The sequence below is a fragment of the Rhipicephalus sanguineus genome, chromosome 1 (genome assembly GCF_013339695.2).
Source record: "Rhipicephalus sanguineus isolate Rsan-2018 chromosome 1, BIME_Rsan_1.4, whole genome shotgun sequence".
NCBI lineage: Eukaryota > Metazoa > Arthropoda > Arachnida > Ixodida > Ixodidae > Rhipicephalus > Rhipicephalus sanguineus.
Window position 1 is genome coordinate 161,231,985 of NC_051176.1, and position 17,241 is coordinate 161,249,225.

The 17,241-nt window shown below is 48.9% G+C and overlaps 2 protein-coding genes across 3 annotated transcripts in view; both read left to right on the top strand.

Annotated features, from left to right (window-relative positions):
* Positions 1-17,241, top strand: part of LOC119401386 (protein transport protein Sec24A) — a 651,765-nt gene that overhangs the window by 176,194 nt on the left and 458,330 nt on the right. The gene's annotated exons all lie outside the window — the stretch shown is intronic.
* The window catches only part of LOC119401322 (cGMP-dependent protein kinase 1), a 175,433-nt gene that overhangs the window by 62,928 nt on the left and 95,264 nt on the right, over positions 1-17,241 (top strand). The window contains exon 1 of one of the 2 annotated variants that reach the window (XM_037668024.2): positions 16,368-16,945. The exons of the other annotated variant lie outside the window; for it this stretch is intronic. Within the exon in view, the coding sequence (XP_037523952.1) occupies positions 16,383-16,945 (563 nt within the window). The 5' untranslated portion in view covers positions 16,368-16,382. Of the gene's footprint in view, positions 1-16,367; positions 16,946-17,241 lie in introns of those variants that run through there. 2 annotated transcript variants of the gene reach the window in all.

Here is a 17,241-nt window from a genome sequence, read left to right on the forward strand (position 1 = left end):
ACTCGGACCCAACATTTTTATTATTTATTTTATTTGTAGCTTTTTCGATTTTTCGGTCACGGACAAGATGATGATTTTTCGCTCACAACCAACGGTGCCGACGCCGACGGCGGAATTTCTGCGATACGAGCTCTTTAACGCTATCGCGTTAAAATGTTGGGTCCGAGTGAGAATCGAACCCAGGCCGCCTGCGTGGCAAGCATGTGTTCTACCACACAGCCACGCCTCTGCTTGGAGCTGCACTGAAAGTAGCTTTCATGCTTTCCAAAAATACGCGTCCTGTATACAGGTGTCACAGTACGAGATGTAATATCGCAGTAATATTGCGTGTTACAAGCGTACATTGTCATCGGGCGTCACACCATGTGAATATCCTAATGACTTGGTGGTTTAAAGACAGCCACCCATAACAAAAGGCACACAAATTACTGCGCGTATTCCCTTAAGGCCGCGTAGTGGGTGCATCGCAACTTCGAAAAAGTTTCTGGTTCAAAGCATGCTACCCATTAGATAAGGCACACACCTTAGTGCGCGCATTCTGTTAAACACTCGTCGTGTTCGAAGTGCGCACTAGGGGCAGGATATCGCTGTCGCGTTCAACTCTTAAAGGCGAAGCTTAAGCGGCCCCCAATTTTTTTTTTTATCTTTCCCTGGCCAATTTCTTAGGCCCATAGCTTTTCAAAAAAATTATGATGCCCATCACATTAGCTCTATGAAAGCTCTATGAAAGCCCTACTATGCTTGTTGGAGGACTCTGGCATATGCAACGGATATTGACCCCTCACATGAAGCTGAGTGTCTTATTCATGCGCCTTAAACAAACATGCGTATTTCAAACATACAAAGAGTTGAAAGTTTTCGAGGGGACTTCTATTTATGTCAATATCAGAAAGGTCGTTACAAGAGATGCGCTTATTGTCACCAGAAAAGTTCAGTTAAAAAAAGACGCGAATATGACAGGCTATACGTATCATGGAGAGGCGCATTTGTCAAATGCCTGCAGCTATCAGAAAATCTGACTGAGCCATGCAGACCTGCGTTATTTCATCTTTTGAATGCTGTATTCATTCGTTTATTCATGGTGGAATTATGGATTCCCTGCGTGATATATATACAGTGACTACGGCTACGTTTTTTTTTGATATTTTTCTTAAGTTGGCCCTACAATAAATGGCGTTCAAATTCGCTCAGTATGCTTGCATGTTCTATACAACACGTTTCCTGTATATACCTCTATAGGTAGATTCGAGTCGATGCTCGTTTTTATAGAACTTTATCTGCGTTGAGCTCGTTTGGCGTCATTTGTTATGGGGATATAAACGCGCTAACTTCTCTCGACTTTCATAAAAGGGGAAAATATCAACCGCACGGCAGAAACGCGAAGTTCAAAGGGACGGGTCTCTCACAGGAACGGACCTCTCAGGAAGAAAGTTTCGCAGTTGAACAAATACGTCCTGCACCGGGGATCGAAACCGAGACTTGTGCGCCTTTCAGAGTGGTTCTGCTCTTCGAGCTGTGGAGTCATGCGGTCTTTCTGGGCGATATGACAGTTTCTTGGTTAGTTCGCGCATACTATAGAGCCATTACCGGAAAGGCGTTACTCCCAGTTTCGACCCCGGGACTAGCACTTTCGTGACCTTATGCACATACAAGAGGTCTTCGTCCAAAGTCCAAGATATTCCGAAAATAGTTTGACAGACATTAAAAGAAAAATAGCGAGGTTAACCAGAACAAACTCTGGCTTCTTGTACTATACAACAGAGGGCGGGGGGTGGAGGGGGGGAGAGGTCTTGAAAGGTGAAAAAAGGAGATCGAGGAAGGAAGAGAGTTAGCAAGAAAACACACGATCACTACTGTTAACAGTACAGGATAACGCTTGTTAGTATTTGAGTCGCTCATGCAAGTTTATTATGCGTAAGAACCGCAATAATGCGTTCGCAGCCCTCCGTGGCGAGGCCTCGTGAAAACGGCTTCTGAGATCACCGATGCAGATCGCGTCGTTAACCATGGTTGGACAGGCATTGCCGAAGAAGGTGCTGTGTGGTTTCAGATGTAATAGTAATTTAATGTAATTAATTCTGGCCAGCTGTAATTATGTAATGCACCGTATTTACTTTTTTGAGTAATTTTGCTAGCTCTGATGAGGACGTATCGCGTGTCGGTTACAGTACGGTTTGAAAAACGCGTTATTTTCAAATCTGTTTGATCCATGAAGCACACCTTCATAGCTGCAGTGTTGTTCTGTGCTCGGAGTTGTCAGAAAAAAAACAAAAAAAAAACTGGTATTCTGTTTTTGTATTTTTTTAGCACGCGTATTTGGTTTTCACTGCATCGATGTTCCCGTGTATAAGCGTACACTTAGCCGTCTCTTGAGGAGCGGGCTGGATTATATTGCGCAGTTGTCAGTGGCATGTGCCAGATTTTTGTAAGATGATAACAACGCCCAATCTCGCGTATCGGCACTGATTTTTAACGCGATAGCGTCAAGGACCTCGTTTCGCATAAATTCCTGTCTCGGCGTTGGCGGCAGGGGCGTAGCCAGGGCGCGGGGGGGGGGGGGTTCAACCCCCCCCCCGCGAAATTTTTCAGTTTTGCTTGCGTATATATACACGCGCACATACAAACGCACGCACGAACATACATAAAGTGTGGTTGAACCTTCCTCCCCCCCCCCCCCCCCGAAAAAATTTCTGGCTACGCCCCTGGTTGGCAGCGTTGGTTGTGAGCGGAAAATCGCGATTGATGCAAGTAATAAAAATGAGGGCCTCGAGCCGGAATAGAACCCAGGCCTTCTGCGTGGCAGTCTAGTGTTCTACCACATATTTCATAGATCCGTTGTGGTCTCATTCACAAAGAGGGCTTCGAGAGCCGGCACACATTCTCGAAGTGTAAAACGCCGATATACTGCACGTTACATACCTGCGTCTCATAAAAAAATCACGCCATATCCACGGAATGAATGATGATAAGTGGGCGAAGCTCGAGAGGGGGAGATCATCGGTAAAACCGTGACCCTCCCGTGAAAGTTCGCCCATTACATCATTAAGAAAGACGTGAGGCTGTGTGCGTGTATACAAATCAACTTTTATTTTGTTTTTTTATTTTGTTCGTCTACTGTCTACAGCCACCTGCTCCATACGGTGACTCGCTGCGAAAGAGGAAGCGCGTCAAGAGCGATTGCCTTTTATTGCGTCAGTCACGTGCGAGTGACGTCATCATGACGTCACTCACACTAGCGCCACCTGCTGAGTGAGTCATACAACTAGGTGGTTACGAACCGGTCACAGAGGAAGGACAGACCCACGACGTAGTAAAGAAGAAAGAACACAACACAGGCGAACACGCACGAGAGTGTCACTCGTCAACGTCGTCTTCTTCTTCTACTGCATACCAGAACGCGCGCAGTAAAGAAGAAAGAATGCCACACAGGCGAACACGCACGAGAGTCACTCGTCAACGTCGTCTTCTTCTGCTACTGCATACCAGAACTGCATACTAGCTCGTGAGCAGCGCGCGTTCTGGTATGCAGTAGAAGAAGATGACGTTGACGAGTGGTTACAAACCGGTCACAGAGGAAGGACAGACCCACGGCTTAAGGAGCTTCGCCCCTAAAAGCAGGACAAATAAACAAGGCCATCTCTCTTGTCTCTGTCAATATGTTTGAATATGTGTGTGAATTGTGTGTGCGTAGAAAATCACGGTGAGCTGACACGACCTCGGAAGCATTTCGAGAACTGCTGTAATCCGCGTTTAACGTTTCGGCTCCTTGTACCGGAAACCAGTAAGGTTTAACCGGCAGTTTTCAGGTCCTTCGAGGTTTCCACACGGTCGTGGTAGTTCTCGACGTAACTACATATGCTCTGGCGGTGCCCTGCGTTACGGGTTCAAAACGTTACATCGTCAAAGTGGGATGCTGCGCTACGCAGTACGGATTTCAGGACGCAGCTATGGGCAGTCCAACGGGCCCACGACGTGGCGGACAGGTTAGGCCTATCTGTCCCGACGTGGGAGCGGCCCGCTACGTGCTAGTTCACGCCCCGACGGACCTAAATAAAGTTTTTCCATACCATACCATACCATACCATACACTACGTGTCTACTTCCCGCGATGACGCAACAGCGGCATTCATCACGAGATAACCGCCGCAGACTTCACAGACACTTGATCAAATATATACACACGATGCCGGTGCTCGCTTTGATCGCAAGCTCATTTTCTGAATGATTTCCGTTAGCACGAAATTCGTCATTGGGATCTGCTTTAGTGTTAATTCTCCATTCTGTGAAAAAAAAAAGAGAGAAAAGGAAAGGATAAAATATTGTCAGACAAATTTCGGCGAGATCCGGGAGCCCGCTCGATGTCTTCAGTATTGGAAGACATAACGAAATACAGACGTGGTCGTGTTGTTGTTTTCCACTTCTCTATATTCACTAGTTTGGTGCTAGCCGTGTCAAGTATATATATATATAATATATATATATATATCTGTGTGTGTGTGTGTGTGTGTGTGTGTGTGTGTGTGTGTGTGTGTGTGTGTGTGGTGTGTGTGTGTGTGTGTGCACCCACGAATTTGACCTATTTTAGTGGCTCAAGCGTAACTGTAATTGGGAAAGTGGTGCAGAAAGCGATAAATACACGCCCTCTGATTATTCTATTTCGCTGCAACTGTAGTACGCAGCATTTGCTTGATGGATGGAAGAACTTTATTGTTTGTCCGGCAGATTAATGACCCGGGCTCAGGTCTCCCATGTCGGGACGTCAAGGCCTTGCCTCTCCGCCGCTTCACGGGCCTGCTAGACTGCCCAGAGTTGGTCGGCGAGCTTGGAGCTGCGCAGAGCGGCTTCCCACCTCGCCGAGAGAGCATCGGGATTAATACGCTTGGCTTTAGCCTCGCATTCCCAGAGCATATGCTTAAGCGTAGCTGTGTCTGTCTGGAAGACCTTACAGATGCTGGTGTTATAGATCTCGGGGTATATTCGGTGATATAGCAGTGGATTAGGGTAAGTGTTAGTTTGCAGCTGTCTCCAGGTAACCGCTTGAGCTCTGCGTGAGTGAGTGAATAAACTTTATTAAAAGTCCGGGCGAGGCGGGGGGAAGAGGGGAGTAACCCCTGTCCCGTCCCACTCTCCGTCGCTGATGATGGCGTCAGGTGACGGCTTGAAGCCCTTGGACCCGGGCGGCATCCTCGGCTTGCCGGACGGCCCAAGGTTGGTCGGCCAGCTTGTCGCTGGTGAGTGCCGCCGCCCAGCGGCAGCGACGCCGACGCAGCCGATCCGCAGCAGTGACCACAGCCGCGGCGGCGGTCGGCCCCTGCCCTCGCGCGGTGGTAGCAGTTCGTCCCTGTCTAACATGCGTCGCGAAGTGAGCGGCGGCAGCGACATTAGCTCTCCCTGCACATTCGCATTTTTTTTTTTTTTTTGGTTCCCGCTAACGGCCGCCGCATATCGATGGGGGCGAAATGCGAGAACGCCCGTGTAATTAGATTTATGTGCTCGTTAAAGAACCCCGGGTAGTCAGAATTAATCCGGAGTCCCCCACTGCGGCGTGCCTAATAACCATATCGCGGTTTTGGCACGTAAAACCCCAGCAATTATTGCTTTCTTTTCTTTTTTTTCCCTTCAGTTGGGGAGCTAAAAGAGCTGTCTTTTTTTTTGACAAACTGATCGCCTTGACCGCTGTCAGTAGCGCTCGTCTTGAGGGTTTGCCCTCTCTCGGCGAAAGGCGTCTATCTCGAGTGGCTGCTATTTCTGTGTCTTCGTAAACCTCGCTGAGAGGGCGCTATCGATACGAGCAGCCGCGGTAGCAGTGTGAACGACGTGTAGTGCTGTGCACACGGAACCTATAAGGCACTAATCTGACCTACCGTTACTTCCTCTCGCTATATTTTCTCGAGTTTTGTGTGTCGAAGGGGGAGAGGTAGAGGGGAAAACGGGAAGGAGGAGAGAGGCATTTGCGTGGCCAGATGATGAGTTGAGGCGTTTAACCACCCGCCTCCCCTTGTTCCAGTTTTTTTTTGTTGCATTTTGCACACACCACACACACACACACACACACACACACACACACACACACACACACACACACACACACACACACAAACATATATATATATATATAATATATATATATATATATATATATATATATATATATATATATATATATATATATGAGGAAGGAAGTGTCCTTGGATCCAGTAGAATCAATACTACGAAGTAGAGGGCATGCAAAACGAAAACTTATTTCTCCGACGTTTCGACGGTCCCCGGCTGAAACGTCGGAAATTTAAAAAGTTTTCGTTTTGCATGTCCTGTACTTTATATATACGCACAAAAACACATATAAAGGGGGGTCGGACCCTCCCCCTCGTCCTCCCGAATTTCAGGTTGTGCCCCTGGAAGGGGGAGATAGTGCAAGGATCACACGCGCGCCTTCTGAAAATTCCAGAGGCCGAGTTTTCGAATGTGTTTTTCCCGTGCTTAGACTTTTCTGCTGCCCCGTGGCGAGTATCACCATTACGTCTCACAGGTGGATTGGATTGCTCGAGGAGACCGACTTTGCCAGAGAAGACTGGCATGCTTGTCTCATCGAACATTGAAACTGCGTCGTAATGTTTCATAATTAGCGAGTCTTCGCTAATTATTTTATTGTTCCTCTTTACTCGTGTGTTACAATAACGCGGAATTTAATCCTAGTATAGCTATTTGATACATAACGTGATACCCGCCGGGCTCTTGAGGTATTCTACTCCGGCATTCGCCAGAAAATAGCACATTGTAGTCCTAGTCAGTAGATTCCCAAACGCCTCTTTAGCGCACTTCGGAATAGAAGGAATGGAAATGCCATGTCGACTTAGCAGCCCATTCAGGGAACAGATACCTCCAAAGAGGGGTCACTGTCAGCAAAGAGGGGCCACTGTCAGTATATCTATACTTAATTGTAGCATTTCGTGTTAGTCCGGTTTTAAGTCCGCAGTTACAGCGTGCTCACTTAATTAAGCTTAATTTTGTTATTTGTCACACAAGTAAATGCGCCCCTTTAAGGGAACTCTGTGGCGTAGAGGAATTGGTGATCTTAAATACCCGTTCCAAGTACAAAAGAAAGATAAGCAACTTGTATGCAAGGGGCACGCTCGCAGCCTCCTCGCCACATAGACACTCCATCGCATGCTCGTTCATGTATACGCATGCAAGTGAAAGCGCTTGGCGGCATCTGCTTGAAACGTGTGATAAAAGAGAGTTTGACAATTGGGGCCTAAAAAATTTGGCAGCCGCCAGGGCGCATGCGCAGAACCCAAGCCACTCTTGGGCTCTTGTGCTCGCGTTGACGTAAGATCCAAAGATCGAAAACTAGCCTGGGGCCCCAAGGCGTCTTGGGTCGCCAGCGAGACGACGCGGACGTATCGCGGGCCACGACGCAGTATGGCCCGCGTCTTGCTTAATTTATAACTTCGCCATGTGTGGCGCTCCTTGCGTTTGACCCAATTTGACCCAACGCAGCTTGCGTTTGACCCAATTCTCTGCTGATCCTCCGAACGCAAAAGCAGCCTACCCAACGCAACTTGGGGACCCAGTGTCTTGGGTCCCCAATTCTCAAACTCTGTCTAATAATTGTTAGGGTTTAACGTCCAAAAACCACAATATGATTGTGAGAGACGCTCCGGAAGTTTCGACCACCTGTGCTTCTTTAACGTGCTCCTAAATCTAAGTACACGGGCCTCGAGCATTTTCGCCTCCATCAAAAATGCGGCCGCCGCTGCCGGGATTCGATCCCGCAACCTGCGGGTCAGCAATCGAGCGCCACAACCACTAGACCACCGTGGCGGGTCTGCTTGAAATGTTATCACACGAACAGCACACTCTGGCATAACCGTGGCGTAAGCAGCATATATAGAGTATGAGTCGCTACAATGCCTCTGTGCGCGCGGTATGCCCGTGGTGGAATAAGCTTTCTCGTCGTTAATAATACTTTCTCGGTTTTTACGTGCCAAAACCAGGATAGGATTATGAGGCACGCCCTAATGGGAGACACTGGATTAATTTCGACCACCTGGAGTTAAACCTATGCACACAGGTGTTCTTTGCATTTCATCCCTGTCGAAATGCGGCCGCCATAGACGGGATAGGACGCGCCCTCGAGCTTAGCAGCGCGACATCTCAACGTTCGCAACCTGGTGGAATTCGACATGCTTCTATTATAGTCAACCTTGAATCGATCACATTGACGAGTTAACTAGTATTGGCATCTTATCGTGATATTAAAAAAAAGGACTCGATCTTCGTCCAGGGTCTAAAGAAAGACAGAAAAATTATACCACGGCTCCCAATTTGCGAAGCTGTGGGTGATGTTGGTTATTCTATTTCGCTGATCTCCGCGAAATGATATATAGTCGCCAGACGGGCAGGTGCTTGACTGAGAGGTTGAAAAAGCACTGTTGCAATGTGAGGAGGCTTATGTCGGGTCACTTCACGCTATACTGCTGTGTCTCAACGCAGTTGCAATCAGGATCTTTAGCGGACCACCGCGCTGCGCCGATGCCTAGAAAAGACAACATCTGAGATAATCGAAGCTCGCGAAATAGGCTATAGGCTGGTGCCTTTTGCGTCAATTCGCAATATTTTGCGTTATAAAAAAAAATAATAAGGAAAGATAGACAAGGAGAAAAATGAAAAAGGAAGGCATGAGTATGCGTATCATTTACTAGGGAATGACGTTTTATTGTTCTGGACGATGGTGGTGCGATGGCGAGTGCGAGGTTCTTTGCGTGCATGCGTGCGGGTGTGTGTGTGTGTGGGGGGGGGGGGGGGGGGGGGGGGGGGGAGGGTTATATTCTTTTTTATCTTTCTTCGTCGCATCTTGCCTGATATTGGTGAGGTTTTCGCATAAGTGGGCCTGCTGCTCTCAATAAAAACTGTTAGTAGAATGTCAGCAGTCTGTCCTGTGTCTTCTTGTTTTTTCCGTGTGCGTATGTAACAGTATGAGCAATGCGTCACTTATTAGATTGATAGCAAACGTTATTGATGAACACCTCGCAGTATCTGTAGCCTGTTCTGTAACGCGCATAAGAAAGAACGACGCAATCGCGCCAGCTATAAACTGCAGTGCCCCTTTAAAGCTACCTAAGCGGGCTGTGCGATCGGTAATTCTTCACTGTACTTTCAAGACAGGTCACAGAGGGAGATAGCCTGGCGGGCCGACTCTGTTGGTAAACGGTGGATTCTAAAGCCTTGTCAGAACGTATCTCCAGCAGAAGCATATAGGTATATATAGAGACAGAAAGAGAGAGAGAAACGAGGGGTAAAGGCAGCGGGTCAACCGAGCTTTGGATCGGTTGGCTACCCTACACGTAGAAGTATAGCATACACGTGGGTCCAGTTTTGCGCTCAGGTACAACAGCAGCAGCCACTCAGCGTGGCGTTTGTATTGCGCCGTCGGCCTTTTTACTGACTCTACGGGAATGTGGTACGCGCTGAATGAATTTCACGAGGTCTTAACACCAGCAGCCAGCCCTTGGGGGTAGAAACGGTATGCGACGTGTTTACAGAGGCACGTAATAAGGGTGCGTGAGCTTCGTGAAAAGCATGTTAATTATGTTGCCGTGGACTTTAGAACGTCTTGCAAATGTGTAAGCTTAGCAGCTGTCTTAGGCTGAAATTACGTGGAAGCATTCACGCGTTACTCCCGCAGCCAGAGCACGAATCTTTTTCCGCTGTTCAAGCATTGAATCAGTGCCAACGCACTATACACATGGAACAAGGTCAGCCCACCATACACCGCGCAGTGCATGTTATATTGGCCGATAGCATTATTTAGCACAGTAGAAGAAAGCAAGGGATTTGTTGAGCTCACTCTGAATTGTCTCTTTAGCACTTATAGTCTTTTAAAAGTTGCAATAATTTTTCGATTTTGTGTTATGTTGCTGGTATTGTTGATCATCCTAAGTGATCGCTGCTAGCTTCACTTGCGGGATAGCCGTGACAGCACACGTATCTTATATTGGAACCCCGCTCGCCGCTTCATTTTCCCGCTTTGTGCGCGCATCAGTGTGTTTTTCCACTGCCGGAAAAATTACTGTTGTCGGGCGTGTGAGTGGAACAGGCCCCGACTTGTTTGTTGCCTGCGTGTACGTGCTCCCTCTCTGAGCAGGCGGGCATTGAAAGCATGATTCATGCCGTCCTCTCTGCATCATCCGGCTCGCTTGCTTGTTATAACTGGTGTTTTCTAGTTTTTCCAACTGGCTGACGGGTGCCGAGCGAGCGAAGCACCGTGACCGGACGCATCGCTCCAAGCTGTTTTTACTGGCAACAGTTTTAATGAGCTCTAAACTGGGTTTTCTTCCTTACATCCTTTCCCGTGGTGTTGTGCTTATCTTGTCGACGTTCTTGTCAGGACACCGGCTCATCCTCGGTCGCTTCACAACATAGGTCGGGGAAAAAGAAGAAACGTGGACCTACAAGCACTCACCTCTGGATAGATCAGCAATGCAGGGCCAACTGTGTACATTGCTTGGAAGGCGAGGGCACTGAGCTGCTAAGCTTAGCTTTTCCCGGCGCCGTTTGTGTGGGTTTTGGGCGATAGACAGAATCTGAACATCATGTCTGTGCACGTATGTATTGGAGGGCACAGCATGTACAGCCAACGAAGACGGCGTTTTGCTGTCTGCTCAAAAGTTGTTTTTCAAATGGTGGTATTGGCGAAGATGAATCCGCCACATGTTTACTTCATTGTTCTTGTGATTATTTTATTCGTCACTCGAAGTAAATTGTTATTCACAAGTTAACATATGCTCGACTCCACCGCGATTTCCGTCATGGTTGTCTTCACAAGGCAAATATTGTAAAGAGTGTAGGATGACTCAGCTCCCCTATATAGTTCCGGGCGCAATAAAAAAAAAATCCGCGTTTCTTTTTTTTTTTTTCTTTCCAAGACCAGCTTATGATTATGAGGCACGCTGTAGTGGACGAATTCGGATTAATTTCGACCACCTGGGGTTCCTTGACGTGCACCCAAATCTAAGCATACGAGCGTTCTTGCATATCGCTCCATCGAAACGCGACCACCGTGGTCAGGATTTGCTCCCGCAACCTCGTACTTAGCAGCGCAACGCATTGCCGCTGGGCAACCATGGTGGGTAGCCATTGAATACTTTGTGCCACTTCCCGGTGTAACGCCCTACATGGCTTAGATTTCTCCGCACTTTGAACGGCAACCTGCAGAAATCAATTTTGACGACGTAGAGCAAGTTAGCGCCCGTCTTCCCGTCCGTATACCTGCGTAGGACTGACTGTGTGCTGTCCGCGCGTACGCGGCCTGCTCGCGCTATCTTGAAGGTAATCTGCGGCGGGTATCTGCGAAGGCTGGCCGAGCCCACATGACTGGTCGTTTCATGTGCGCCGTCTTCCCGTGTGCTATAGTGTCGGGTGTCGTGTTGTCTCAGTTACGCCGTTGCCTTAGGCAGCGCGAAGGGTTCGTTCATCGAGGCCAGCGCTCTTCATGATGGCGGCATGTGACAACTCGTGTTCGCCGTCATGGAGTGAGATGTGTTTCTTAGTTGAATTAGCAAGGGTGTAGCACGGCTGGGTGTGCAGCCGTCACCTAACACCTGTAATCACGTGACATGTCACGTCACGCTTCTCTTTATATAGCTCTAACCAAACGGCAATAAAGTTGTTCTTCACCCGACTGCCGGCCTCGCTACGTGGTGGCAGCGAAACCCAGCGGATGCGTCGATGGCGTCCGCACTACTACCGCCCCCGAAGCCCATGGAGACGTCACAGGACCCTTGGGTTGCCTGGAAAACTTGGAAAAGTGAGTCTCTGCTCTTTTCCACCGCTACAAGATTGAACGATCAGCCAAAGGATGTTCAAGCAGCCACGTTGCTAGTCACCATAGGCGAAGAAAGCTCGAAAGGCATACAGTACCTTCAAGTTCGAGGAGGCGGAAGACAGAAATGATGTTGAAGTTCTAATTAAGAAATTTGAGGAGCACGACCACAACCTGTTGTGGTCGTGCTGTCGCGAAAACAACCTCAAGCTTAATCTAAAGAAATGCACTTTTTTGCAGCCTGAAGTCCGCTACCTCGGGCACATTCTTAGCACTGAATGCCTCCGCCTGGACCCAGGTCGAGTGAAGGACATACTGGAAATGGAAGAGCCAAAGAATTGTAAGGAACTCCAAGTCTTTTTAGGCAACGAGCCGTTCACAGCAGGCTCCAGGAGATCCGTCAAAGCCAGAAGGTGTATTACAACCGTGGAACGAACGATCTACCGCCCCTTTCTCCAGGCCAGCCAGTGTCCACTGTCGTGCCTGGGTATTTGGATCCATCCCTTCTCGGCAACCAAGTTGTTGCTACGATAGGGCAGCGTCGTACCCGGACTCCGTTTGGTAGCGTAGTCGAGTCTCCGGGTTGAGGAAATGCTGCTAGCAATTTGGGAAAACAATAACAAGTTTACTGGCACTTTTTGTACACTCAATTTACATCGTGACAAGGTCAAAGTTCAGCGACGAGCGAATTGGATGAGCCTGTTACCGAGGGCTCAGAGCCCCATTTCTCACTTAGCACCGTCGTTTTAACCCCTCAGGCTGGCTCCTCCTTCTTGATAACCACCAATCACACACACGACCCCACCCACCATGGCACAGTCCATTTCACTGTTGCTGAGGGGTCGTTGCACTCTTGAAACAGCAAGGGCCCGGCGACGGCACGCTTGTGGGGGAAGCAAGGCAACAGGTTCCTCGGGGATTGTTCCTCGGACTCTTCCCCAAAGGCAGAAAAGGGTCTGCAGCGACTCCTGTCAAAACATACCGGTCAGGTGGCCCCGGCAGCACCCAATCCAAACCCAGGTGGCCCATTGTGGAAACTTCTCCAACTTGGCCGTCCCCCTATTAGGTCGAGATTCTTCCCATTGTCGATCGCTTGCCGTCCCGGGGATTCCGTTTCTAGGAAGGATGCAGGTGTTCTAGCAGTGTGAGAACGCATCGCCCGTCCATTCTCATGGTCAGCGCGTCGCCACCGACTGCCAGTCATAACACCACATACGACACCCTCCAGCGAACGTGGTCGCCTGCGGTACTTCTGAGGCCAGCAAACACGCCCCGGTCAGCAATCATAAGAACAGAAGATGGTCGAGAATTCAGGCGCACAAGAGAACACCTGAGGGAGAGGACGACGCACAGCGACGATGGCCCCAGAGAAGACCACTTTCCCTCAAGAGCTACGCCGAAGCAACCAGACTCGCCGCCAGCCCTGTCGATACCCGCAGCCGGAAAGGCATATTAGTTGTTCCCATGAAGGAGACGTAGCACGGGTGTTCAGCCGTCACCTAACACCTGTAATCACGTGACATGTCACGTCACGCTTCTCTTTATATAGCTCTAACCAAACGGCAATAAGTTGGTTCTTCACCCTACTGCCGGCCTCGCTACAAAGGTGAACGTACTGCAATCAATATTATATATATATAGATATATATATATATATAATATATATATATATATTAGTCTCTCTCTCTCCTCCTCACTCTCCTCTCTCTCTATATATAATATATATATTATATATATAGATATATATATATATATATATATAGAGAGAGAGAGAGAGAGAGAGAGAGAGACATGCACAGGGTGCCCCAGCTATATTTATTTAGCCAGAGTTTTACCGATGCGCACTATGGCGACGCAACCAAATGTATGACTATTGCCTAAAGTAAGTCTCGCTATTTTTCGTGTTTTCCTTAGTTACGTAATTAGGCATGTTTAATTAACTAACTTTTGAAGCAACGATCCTGGGCAAAAAATTCTAGTGAGCAGTTTGTAGGTCAGTTTGCAAAACGTCCGATTTGACAGTTTTGTAACTTTCTATCTATTAACTATTCGCATTTTTCTGCTTACTACAGATGCCCGCGAAGTACAAGAAAGCACCACGTGACCTGCCCGCTTGCGCGCTGTGGTTGCAGTGCTCCCTATATAACGTTCCGCGTACAAACGATATGCTTCTCTCGCGGCGGTTCATGACAGCGATAAGCACACGCAGCGGTTATCGCTTGTGTTGCCGCTAGCAAAACGTGCGTCATCGCACAGCCACCACCAATCGTCGCTGTCCCTGTCGAGGCAGCACGCTCGGCCAAATGCTATGGTCGTCTCCATGCGGAACGTTAGGGAGCACTGCAATCACCGCGCATATAGGCGCGCAAGCGGGCATGTCACGTGGCATTTCTTTTTGTATTTCGCGGTCATCTGTAGTAAGCAGAAAAACACTAATACTTAATAGACAGAAAGTTAGAAACTGTCTAATTGGACGTTTTGCAAACTGATCTACAACTTTCTAATTGGACTTCTTCGGCCAGCTTCGTTGCTTCGAAAGTTAGGTAATGAAACATGCCTAATTAGGCAATTAGGAACACAAAAAAATAGTGTGACGTACTGCAGGCAACAGTCGGCAACATCTCATTTTTCATTTTATTTTATTATACCCCTCAGAGCCAGAGGCATTACAGAAGGGAAGTGGTAAAAGCATATACGCACCAAAAATAAGAAATAAAAGGAACAAAATACGCAAGTACAATAGAAATGTCACAGTAAGTTGGAGAGAGCCTGAGTATACAATATTAGCTACGGAATTACGGAAATGTTCATATTGATTAATGTTTACAACGTCCGCAGGAAGGCTATTCCAATCACGGGAGGTTCGTGGTACAAATGATTGATAAAAGTGCATAGTAATTACATGAAGCGAATCCGACTTTGTGACGATGGTCAGTGCGATGGGATACATAATATGGTTGAGGGATGAGACGACCGCGTGGTGCAGGATAATGATACACTTTATGGAAGAAGGCAATGCGTGACACTTTTCTGCGCAAAGATAATATAGGGAGGGAAAGGTCTGATTTCATAGTACTGGCGGATGGTCTGTAATTAGCGTGAATGAAACGTGCGGCGTTGTTCTGGACCATCTCCAGAGCAGCAATTGACATGCATTTTGTCGCGTCGTCCTAGTGTGCGTCGGCATACATTTCAACGCTATATATATATATATATATATATATATATATATATATATATATATATATATATATATATATATATATATATATATAGTACCACCGCGGCGGCTTCACTTCGATATAGGTGCACGTTAAGAATACCACGTGGTCGAAATTTCCCGAGTCCTCCACTACGGCCTGTCTCACTGTCTCATAATCATATGGTGGTTTTGGCTCGCAAAACCCCAGCACTTATTATTAAATCTAAGTGGACTGGCCTACAGCATCTCGCCTCCATCTAAATTGCGACTGCCGCGGCCGGGATCGAGCCCGCATCCTCTGGGTCAATAGCGGAACGCCGTAACAACTGTACCACCGCGGCGGATACATACGTCAGCGCGAGCGTGTGTGTGCGCGTGTCAGTGCCGCTGCCGCTTTTAAACGAAGAAGACAAAGTTCACTAAGCAGGGGCTCGTGTGTCTGTGCTCTCGGTGCGCATGCTATAGTGTAACGCAAAACTCAATTGACTTCGGTGTTATCGAAGTCCATTGACTCACGACTGTGTAGTGATAGAAGCCACGGTAGACTCAAGTTCGATACCGACAGTCTCGTATAGTCGCGTTATAATACCGGTTAATGAGAACATTGTATATTTCTTTACTTTCCTGGCTGTATAAATTATGTCCAGATTTGGCAGTCGGGTCTTCTCGTCTGAATTCTTTGCATGTTGGCCCAGTGCGGTGCCCAGCCGGGGCCTTAGTTGACGCGAAAAGAATGAAGATTCAAGAGACAGAGAGAGAATGCCACCCATACCTGGATAAACCGGCATGAGTTTTTTTTGTTTTTTTTTCATACACCTGATGTTTTGATGTAGTCGCTAGATACCATATTTCGTCGGGGCACTGGCATAACGATTTAGGTATGGGGACAGCGAACACCTGCCGCAGCGTTCACAGATCCGACGCTCTGGGCTCAACAGCATATACGTGAAGTTTGCGGGCTTTCACACTGACAAGCTTGAAGTATAGCGGCTGAGAGACTCAGTATTGATGGACAAAATGAGACGCCTGCCTGTGATTCACCGCTTTCTGAGCAGGTCCTCGTTTTGACATATTACGTGGCGTGCGCTTATTATGCGAAGTGAATGCGGCCTTTGCCGCTGCAGAGAGGGCGCCGTAACAAAGGCTACACAATATCCCCGCGCGAAGTCTTCTCCTTGCGGCGTCGGTCTCCTTTGAGCGGCGCGCGTCACCTGTCGCGCGTGTGCCGCCATTTAAGCCGACTTTTCCCCGCTCTTTCTTTCCCCTGGCAACACGGGCAAGCGCGGTCGGCGTCGTCCTTTCATTTCCTCGTCCGGCCGGGCCAGCAGCTCGCGTCGGTATACGCGCGTTGAGGGAATGCTCAGCGCCGCTCCTTCGGCTCCGCTTAAGAGCGGCCGCGAAACGTCTTCGCAAAGTCCACCGCGGCTGCCGCGGCATCCACCGGCTGCCGCACGCCGTCAGCTGCGGTCATCGTCGTCGCCTCGCGCGCGGCGCCGTCCACAGCAGCGTCTTGCACAGGTGCCTCAGCGGCGCGGCCACTCGTCGTCCTCGTCCGGCTTGACGGCTTCATTCTCCGGCTCGTCGTGCGTCGTGCTCAGCCCGGCGTGCTTCGGTTGGACGCCCGGATCGTCGCTGGTGTTCGGCCGGACACCTCCGTTCGCCGTCGACGCGCACGTCCTCTGGATTACGACCACCGTAGGCGGCCGGGACGCGACGCTGGTGTTCGGCTGCCTGCACCGGGTTCGCGCCGCGTGCAAGCGTGCCCTGGCTTCACTGGCTGCCGGGCTGCGCGCACTGGCGGCCCTCCTGAAGAGCGTGCTGCGCACGCTTGCCCGCTTCAGCTACGGCTACGGCGCCAAGGTGCGCGACGCCTGCACGGCCAGGCTGGGTGCTTGCCTGCTCCAGCTGAGGAAGGCACGGTAGGCGAGCCGTCGTCCTTCTGTACATCCTGTCGTTTGTAAGTGGGCAAAACAGCGAAGAGGGATAATTAGGCGCCTCGGGTGCGACATTGTATTGTTTTGAGCACTTTTCTTCTGGAATTGAAGTGGGCATGTTCTGTGTAAAAGCGGCAGTTTCGAACCCCCGGGGAAAAGCTGCACACTGAGCCAAGTGTTTGCACCTTGGGTTAAGAGGCTGAACAACACGCTGAGAAAGTGTGGCAAGACAGAATGGGGTGCGACCAATTCTGTCTTGTTTGTTATTTTTCGATATACTG